The sequence below is a fragment of the Taudactylus pleione genome, unplaced genomic scaffold (genome assembly GCF_031769625.1).
Source record: "Taudactylus pleione unplaced genomic scaffold, aTauple2 ptg000278l, whole genome shotgun sequence".
Lineage (NCBI taxonomy): Eukaryota > Metazoa > Chordata > Amphibia > Anura > Myobatrachidae > Taudactylus > Taudactylus pleione.
This window is the reverse complement of record NW_028284680.1, coordinates 6909557-6920000: the sequence shown is the minus strand read 5'-3', so window position 1 is coordinate 6920000 and position 10444 is coordinate 6909557. Positions and strand designations below refer to the sequence as shown.

General features: G+C 44.6%; 1 protein-coding gene across 1 annotated transcript in view; it reads left to right on the top strand.

The window, feature by feature from the left end:
• BSX (brain specific homeobox) overlaps positions 1 to 10082 on the top strand; it is a 13030-nt gene extending 2948 nt beyond the window's left edge. Inside the window, exons 2-3 of the mRNA XM_088481859.1 lie at positions 2055 to 2245; positions 9846 to 10082. Of these exons, the coding sequence (XP_088337985.1) occupies positions 2055 to 2245; positions 9846 to 10082 (428 nt within the window). The remainder of the gene's footprint in view (positions 1 to 2054; positions 2246 to 9845) is intronic.
• Positions 10083 to 10444: the final 362 nt, after the last annotated feature.

Genomic DNA, 10444 nt, shown 5'->3' with positions numbered 1-10444 from the left:
TTGATAATACTGTACTGTATAGCTATATACCTGAGGTACATACTACTCATGATGTATTGATAATACTGTACTGTATAGCTATATACCTGAGGTACATACTACTCATGATGTATTGATAATACTGTACTGTATAGCTATATACCTGAGGTACATACTACTCATGATGTATTGATAATACTGTACTGTATAGCTATATACCTGAGGTACATACCACTCATGGTGTATTGATAATACTGTACTGTATAGCTATATACCTGAGGTACATATCACTCATGGTGTATTGATAATACTGTACTTTATAGCTATATACCTGAGGTACATACCACTCATGGTGTATTGATAATACTGTACTGTATAGCTATATACCTGAGGTACATACCACTCATGGTGTATTGATAATACTGTACTGTATAGCTATATACCTGAGGTACATACTACTCATGATGTATTGATAATACTGTACTGTATAGCTATATACCTGAGGTACATACCACTCATGGTGTATTGATAATACTGTACTTTATAGCTATATACCTGAGGTACATACCACTCATGGTGTATTGATAATACTGTACTGTATAGCTATATACCTGAGGTACATACCACTCATGGTGTATTGATAATACTGTACTGTATAGCTATATACCTGAGGTACATATCACTCATGGTGTATTGATAATACTGTAATTTATAGCTATATACCTGAGGTACATATCACTCATGGTGTATTGATAATACTGTACTGTATAGCTATATACCTGAGATACATATCACTCATGGTGTATTGATAATAATGTACTGTATAGTTATATACCTGAGGTACATATCACTCATGGCGTTTTGATAATAATGTACTGTATAGCTATATACCTGAGGTACATACCACTCATGGTGTTTTGATAATAATGTACTGTATAGCTATATACCGAGGTGCATACCACTCATGGTGTATTGATAATACTTGACTGTATATGTATAACTATATACCTGAGGTACATATCACTCATGGTGTATTGATAATACTGTACTGTATAGCTATATACCTGAGGTACATACCACTCATGGTGTATTGATGATAGTGTACTGTATAGCTATATACCTGAGGTACATACCACTCATGGTGTATTGATGATACTGTACTGTATAGCTATATACCTGAGGTACATACCACTCATGGTGTATTGATAATACTGTACTGTATAGCTATATACCTGAGATATATATCACTCATGGTGTAATGATAATACTGTACTGTATAGCTATATACCTGAGGTACATACCACTCATGGTGTATTGATAATACTGTACTGTATAGCTATATACCTGAGGTACATATCACTCATGGTGTATTGATAATACTGTACTGTATAGCTATATACCTGAGGTACATACCACTCATGGTGTTTTGATAATACTGTACTGTATAGCTATATACCTGAGGTACATACCACTCATGATATATTGATGATATTGTACTGTATAGCTATATACCTGAGGTACATACCATTCGTGATGTATTGATGATATTATACTGTATAGCTATAGACCTGAGGTACATATCACTCATGGTGTTTTGATAATACTGTACTGTATAGCTATATACCTGAGGTACATACCACTCATGGTGTATTGATGATATTATACGGTATAGCTATATACCTGAGGTACATATCACTCATGGTGTATTGATAATACTGTACTGTATAGCTATATACCTGAGGTACATACCACTCATGGTGTATTGATGATATTATACTGTATTGCTATATACCTGAGGTACATATCACTCATGGTGTATTGATGATATTGTACTGTAAGACCATACACATGAGATACGTACTAGTCCCAGGGTATTGACAATACTGTACTGTAAGACCACACACATAAGATACATATCATGGTGTATTGATAATACTGTACTGTAAGACCATACACCAGAGATATACATAGAAATCATGTTGTATTAATAATACTGTACTGTATTGCCATATACCTGAGATTCATACCACTGGTGGTGAGAGGTGGGGTTCTCATTTCATGTTCTTGGCCGCCAGGTTTGCCGATGCCAGCATTGTTCCCACATCACACAGACCTGCCAGGGAAGCACTGTCGGAGGAGGAAAGCCCGGACCGTATTCTCTGATTCTCAGCTCTCAGGACTGGAGAAACGATTTGAGTTACAGCGCTATTTGTCCACCCCGGAGAGAGTGGAGCTGGCTACTGCCCTCAGCCTGTCAGAAACCCAGGTAACACCGAGTGTGCACCCCTATTACCCCAACCCTACACAGGACTGTGCACACTAACTCCTAAACCCTACACAGGACTGTGCACCCCCAACACCCAAACACTACACAGGACAGAGCCCCCCCAAAGCTCCACACCCTACACACAACTGAGCACACCAAACACCCCAACCCTACACAGGACTGTGCACACAAACTCCTAAACCCTACACAGGACTGTGCACCCCCGACACCCAAACACTACACAGGACAGAGCCCCCCCAAAACTCCACACCCTACACACAACTGAGCACACCAAACACCCCAACCCCACACAGGACTGTACACCTCCAATACGCAAACCCTACATAGTATTGTACACATCCAACACCAAACAGTACACAGGACTGTACACCCCCAATTCTCAAACCCTTCACAAGACTGTGCACCCCTAACACCCAACAGTACACAGAGCTGTACACCTCCAATACGCAAACCCTACACAGAACTGTACACCTCCAATACGCAAACCCTACACAGAACTGTACACCTCCAATACGCAAACCCTACACAGAACTGTGCAGACCCAATACCAAATCCCCACACAGGGCTGCGCACCCCCCATACCCAAACCTTACCCATAATTATGTACAATCCATATCCAAATCCCTACACAGGACTGTACTCACCCAATACCCAAACTCTACACTGTATTGTACACATCCAACACCCAACAGTACACAGGATTGTACACCTCCAATACGCAAACCCTACACAGAACTGTACACCTCCAATACGCAAACCCTACACAGAACTGTACAGACCCAATACCAAATCCCTACACAGGACTGTGCACCCCCCATACCCAAACCTTACACAGAATTAGGTACAATCCATATCCAAATCCCTACACAGGACTGTGCACCCCCATACCCAAACCTTAGACAGAATTAGGTTCAATCCATATCCAAATCCCTAAATAGGACTGTACACCTCCAATACACAAACCCTACACAGAACTGTGCACCTCCAATACGCAAACCCTACACAGAACTGTACAGACCCAATACCAAATCCCTACACAGGACTGTGCAGACCCAATACCAAATCCCTACACAGGACTGTGCACTCCCCATAGCCAAACCTTAGACAGAATTAGGTACAATCCATATCCAAATCCCTACACAGGACTGTACTCCCCCAAATACCCAAACCTACACAGTATTGTACACATCCAACACCCAACAGTACACAGGAGTGTGCACACCTAACACCCAAACCCTACACAGGAGTGTGCACACCTAACACTCAACCCTACACAGGAGTGTGCACACCTAACACTCAAACCATACACAGGAGTGTGTACACCTAACACTCAACCCTACACAGTAGTGTGCACACCTAACACCCAAACCCTACACAGGAGTGTGCACCCCTAACACCCAAACCCTACACAGGAGTGTGCACACCTAACACCCAAACCCAAACACAGGAGTGTGCACCCCTAACACCCAAACCCTACACAGGAGTGTGCACCCCTAACACCCAAACCTTACACAGGAGTGTGCACACCTAACACCCAAACCCTACACAGGAGTGTGCACACCTAACACCCAAACCCTACAGGAGTGTGTACCCCTAACACCCAAACCCTACACAGGAGTGTGCACACCTAACACCCAAACCCTAAACAGGAGTGTGCACCCCTAACACCCAAACCCTACATAGGAGTGTGCACACCTCACAACCATTCCCTCAATGAGAATGAAGATACTTTGTAAAGGAAATATTGTCAGGGTTTATTGTAAATGGGAATCTATATACAAGGAATATACACTTGGGGGTTTATTGTAGACATGTTTCTCTGTACTGCAAGAAAATACCTGTGGGACTGTTGGTAATGAGGGGTCTCTGTACAGGGAATATACACCTGAGGGATTTTTGTACATGTTTCTCTGTGCAGGGTATATACTGTACATCCGGGGATTTATTGAAAAAGATACTTCTTACAGGGAATTTACACCAGAAGGTTATTGTACATAGGGTTCTCTCTATAGGGAATAAACACCTGGGGGTTACTGTACATAGGGTTCTCTGTATAGGGGATATACACATGGGGGTTATTGTACATAGGGTTCTCTGTACAGGGGATATACACCTGGGGGATATTGTTTTATTGTACATGGGGTTCTCTATACAGGGAATATACACCTAGGGGATATTGTTTTATTGTACATGGGGTTCTCTGTACAGGGAATATACACCAAAGGGTTATTGTACATGGGTTCTCTTTACAGGGGATATACACATGGGGGTTATTGTACATGGGGTTCTCTGTACAGGGCATATACACATGGGGGTTATTGTACATGGGGTTCTCTGTACAGGGAATATACACCCATGGGAAATTGTACATGGGGATCTCTGTACAGGGAATATACACCAAAGGGTTATTGTACATGGGTTCTCTGTACAGGGGATATACACATGGGGGTTATTGTACATGGGGTTCTCTGTACAGGGGATGACCACATGGGGGTTATTGTACATGGGGTTCTCTGTACAGGGCAGTTATTATACATGGGGTTCTCTATACAAGGAATATACACCCAGGGGTTATTGTACATGGGGTTCTCTGTACAGGGAATATACACCCAGGAGTTATTGTACATGGGGTTCTCTGTACAGGGAATATACACCCAGGAGTTATTGTACATGGTGTTCTCTGTACAAGAACATACACCCAGGAGTTATTGTACATGGGGTTCTCTGTACATGAATATACACCATGGGGTTATTGTACATGGGGTTCTCTGTACAGGAATATACACCCAGGGGTTATTGTACATGGGGTTCTCTGTACAGGGGATATACACATGGGGGTTATTGTACATGGGGTTCTCTGTACAGGGGATGTACACATGGGGGTTATTGTGCATGGGGTTCTCTGTACAGGGCAGTTATTGTACATGGGGTTCTCTATACAAGGAATATACACCCAGGGGATATTGTACATGGGGTTCTCTGACAGGGAATATACACCCAGGAGTTATTGTACATGGTGTTCTCTGTACAAGAACATACACCCAGGAGTTATTGTACATGGGGTTCTCTGTACATGAATATACACCATGGGGTTATTGTACATGGGGTTCTCTGTATAGGAATATACACCCAGAGGTTATTGTACATGGGGTTCTCTGTACAGGAATATACACCCAGGGGTTATTGTACATGGGGTTCTCTGTACAGGGGATTTACCCATGGGGATTATGGTGTTTATTGTACACATGTTTCTCTGTACAGGGATATATATATCATTGGGTTATTGTACACATGCTTCTCTGTACAGGGATATATATATATATATATATATATATATATATAGTGGGTTATTGTACACATGCTTCTCTGTACAGGGATATATATATATATATATATAGTGGGTTATTGTACACATGTTTCTCTGTCCAAGGATAAATATATATATATATATATATATATATATATATATATATATATATATATATATAGGGGGTTTATTGTACACATGTTTCTCTGTACCTGAAATATACACCCAGGGTTATTGTACATGGGGTTCTCTACATTGAATATAAACCTTGGAGATTATTGATAATGAGGGTACAGGGAACAAGCACCCGGGGGTTACTGATACTGAGAGTCTCTGTACAGGGAATATACAACCGGGGGTTACTGATAATGAGGGTCTCTGTACAGAGAATATACACCCGGGGGTTACTGATAATGAGGGTCTCTGTACAGGGAATATACACCTGGGGGTTACTGATAATGAGGGTCTCTGTATAGGGAATATACACCCGGGGGTTACTGATAATGAGGGTCTCTGTACAGGGAACATACGCTCGGGGGTTACTGATAATGAGGGTCTCTGTACAGAGAATATACACCCGGGGGTTACTGATAATGAGGGTCTCTGTACAGGGAATATACACCTGGGGGTTACTGATAATGAGGGTCTCTGTATAGGGAATATACACCCGGGGGTTACTGATAATGAGGGTCTCTGTACAGGGAACATACGCTCGGGGGTTACTGATACTGAGAGTCTCTATACAGGCAATATCCAACCGGGGGTTACTGATAATGAGGGTCTCTGTACAGGGAACAAGCACCCGGGGGTTACTGATAATGAGGGTCTCTGTACAGGGAATATACACCCGGGGGTTACTGATAATGAGGGTCTCTGTACAGGGAACATACACCCGGGGGTTACTGATAATGAGGGTCTCTGTACAGGGAACATACACCCGGGGGTTACTGATAATGAGGGTCTCTGTACAGGGAACAAGCACCCAGGGGTTACTGATAATGAGGGTCTCTGTACAGGGAACATACACCCGGGGGTTATTGATAATGAGGGTCTCTGTACAGGGAACATACACCCGGGGGTTACTGATAATGAGGGTCTCTGTACAGGGAACATACACCCGGGGTTACTGATAATGAGGGTCTCTGTACAGGGTATATACACCCGGGGGTTACTGATAATGAGGGTCTCTGTACAGGGAATATACACCCGGGTGTAACTGATAATGAGGGTCTCTGTACAGGGAACATACACCCGGGGGTAACTGATAATGAGGGTCTCTGTACAGGGTATATACACCCGGGGGTTACTGATAATGAGGGTCTCTTTACAGGGAATATACACCAGGGGGTAACTGATAATGAGGGTCTCTGTACAGGGAATATACACCCGGGGGTAACTGATAATGAGGGTCTCTGTACAGGGAACATACACCCAGGGGTTACTGATAATGAGGGTCTCTGTACAGGGAATATACACCCGGGGGTAACTGATAATGAGAGTCTCTATACAGGCAATATACACCCGGGGTTACTGATAATGAGGGTCTCTGTACAGGGAATATACACCTGGGGGTTACTGATAATGAGGGTCTCTGTACAGGGAATATACACCCGGGGGTTACTGATAATGAGGGTCTCTGTACAGGGAATATACACCCGGGGCTTACTGATAATGAGGGTCTCTGTACAGGGAATATAGACCTGGGGGTTACTGATAATGAGGGTCTCTGTACAGGGAGCATACACCCGGGGGTTACTGATAATGAGGGTCTCTGTACAGGGAATATACACCCGGGGTTACTGATAATGAGGGTCTCTGTACAGGGAACATACACCCGGGGGTTACTGATAATGAGGGTCTCTGTACAGGGAATATACACCCGGGGGGTACTGATAATGAGGGTCTCTGTACAGGGAATATACACCCGGGGGTTACTGATAATGAGGGTCTCTGTACAGGGAATATACACCCGGGGGTTACTGATAATGAGGATCTCTGTCAAGGGAATATACACCCGGGGGTTACTGATAATGAGGGTCTCTGTACAGGGAATATACACTCGGGGGTTACTGATAATGAGGGTCTCTGTACAGGAAATATACACCCGGGGCTTACTGATAATGAGGTCTCTGTACAGGAAATATACACCCGGGGGTTACTGATAATGAGGGTCTCTGTACAGGAAATATACACCAGTGGGTTACTGATAATGAGGGTCTCTGTACAGGAAATATACACCCGGGGGTTACTGATAATGAGGGTCTCTGTACAGGGAACAAACACCCGGGGCTTACTGATAATGATGGTCTCTGTACAGGGAATATACACCCGGGAGTTACTGATAATGAAGGTCTCTGTACAGGAAATATACACCCGGGGCTTACTGATAATGAGGGTCTCTGTACAGGAAATATACACTCGGGGGTTACTGATAATGAGGGTCTCTGTACAGGGAACAAGCACCCGGGGCTTACTGATAATGATGGTCTCTGTACAGGGAATATACACCCGGGGGTTACTGATAATGAGGTCTCTGTACAGGGAATATACACCCGGGGATTACTAATAATGAGGGTCTCTGTACAGGGTATATACACCCGGGGGTTACTGATAACGAGGGTCTCTGTACAGGGAATATACAGCCGGGGGTTACTGATAATGAGAGTCTCTGTACAGGGAATATACACCTGGGGGTTACTGATAATGAGGGTCTCTGTACAGGGAGCATACACCCGGGGGTTACTGATAATGAGGGTCTCTGTACAGGGAATATACACCCGGGGTTACTGATAATGAGGGTCTCTGTACAGGGAATATACACCCGGGGGTTACTGATAATGAGGGTCTCTGTACAGGGAATATACACCCGGGGGGTACTGATAATGAGGGTCTCTGTACAGGGAATATACACCCGGGGGTTACTGATAATGAGGGTCTCTGTCAAGGGAATATACACCCAGGGGTTACTGATAATGAGGGTCTCTGTACAGGGAATATACACTCGGGGGTTACTGATAATGAGGGTCTCTGTACAGGAAATATACACCCGGGGCTTACTGATAATGAGGTCTCTGTACAGGAAATATACACGCGGGGGTTACTGATAATGAGGGTCTCTGTACAGGAAATATACACCCGGGGGTTACTGATAATGAGGGTCTCTGTACAGGAAATATACACCCGGGGGTTACTGATAATGAGGGTCTCTGTACAGGGAACAAGCACCCGGGGCTTACTGATAATGATGGTCTCTGTACAGGGAATATACACCCGGGGGTTACTGATAATGAAGGTCTCTGTACAGGAAATATACACCCGGGGCTTACTGATAATGAGGGTCTCTGTACAGGAAATATACACCCGCGGGTTACTGATAATGAGGTCTCTGTACAGGGAATATACACCCGGGGATTACTAATAATGAGGGTCTCTGTACAGGGTATATACATCCGGGGGTTACTGATAACGAGGGTCTCTGTACAGGGAATATACACCTGGGGGGTTACTGATAATGAGGGTCTCTGTACAGAGAATATACACCTGGGGGTTACTGATAATGAGGGTCTCTGTACAGGAAATATACACCAGGGGGTTACTGATAATGTGGGTCTCTGTACAGGGTTATTACACCCGGGTGGTTACTGATAATGAGGAATCTGTATTGGCATTATACACCCGGGGACAGGAGCATAAATTCATATAAAGAGGCTGGAGACAGGATAGTTGTTGTCGCCACCCCACCCTCCACTCACATTCACTACCAAAACCCCAATCCCAGCAGCACTCATATACTTCGGCTGATCCACATTCACTACCAGCACCCCAGCAACACCCATTCATACACTCTCTTCCCCCTGCATTCACTTTCACTTTCAATATCTTTAGCAGCATCTAGTCACACACTCTCCTCCTCCTCTGGCATTCACGTCCAACACCCCAGCAGAACCCAGACACCCCCTCTACATTCACTGCCAACAACCAGACACCCACCCCCTCTGCATTAACTGACAACACCCCAGCAGCACCCAGGCACACACCCTTCCCCCTCTCTGCATTCACTATAATTACTCTACAAGCACCCAGACTTCACTTTCTTTCCTTGCATTCACTGCCTACAGTACAGCAGCATCCCCCTCCCATTCACTGTCTAAACTACAGCAGCACCCAAACTGATAATGAAGTCTCTGTACAGGGAGTATACACCTGGGGGGTTACTAATAATGGTGGTCTCTGTATAGGGAATACTGACCCATTCTATTGTACCCTGTGTAGGTAAAAACCTGGTTCCAGAACCGGAGAATGAAGCACAAGAAGCAGCTCAGGAAGAGCCAGGATGATAAGACTCCCAGTGAGGGCCACATGGACCCCGGCTCCAGTGACACAGACCCAGGGGACGCAAATGGGGCTGAGCTGGAGAAAGGGGGTGGCCAGGGGCTATACCTGCCGGAGGAGCCTGAGGATGATGTGGATATCATTGAGGATGACCTGTGCCCCTCACACTTAGTATAACCCCAGACAGCCTCCACACTGCGAGACACTTTCACGGCCACTCGTGACTCCAGCCTGTGCATGGGCTGCCTCCTCCATGACTCGTGTGAGTGGGGAGCCAGACGATGATAGTGGGGGAGCCCCACCATCTACATTATTATGTGATCTCCCCCTCAATCCCTCTCATACAATGTGATCGCACCGACTGTGATCAGTCGATAAAGATCTGGAGTCAGAATGACAGAAGACGGAATTGGAGATTTTATCCCCTTCCCATCATGTGCTGGACAGTAATCCAATGTCATGTTACACTTGTGCTGTACTGTACTCCTATACACATTACGCTGTCAGTGCTTCACTGTACTCCGATACACATCACCCTG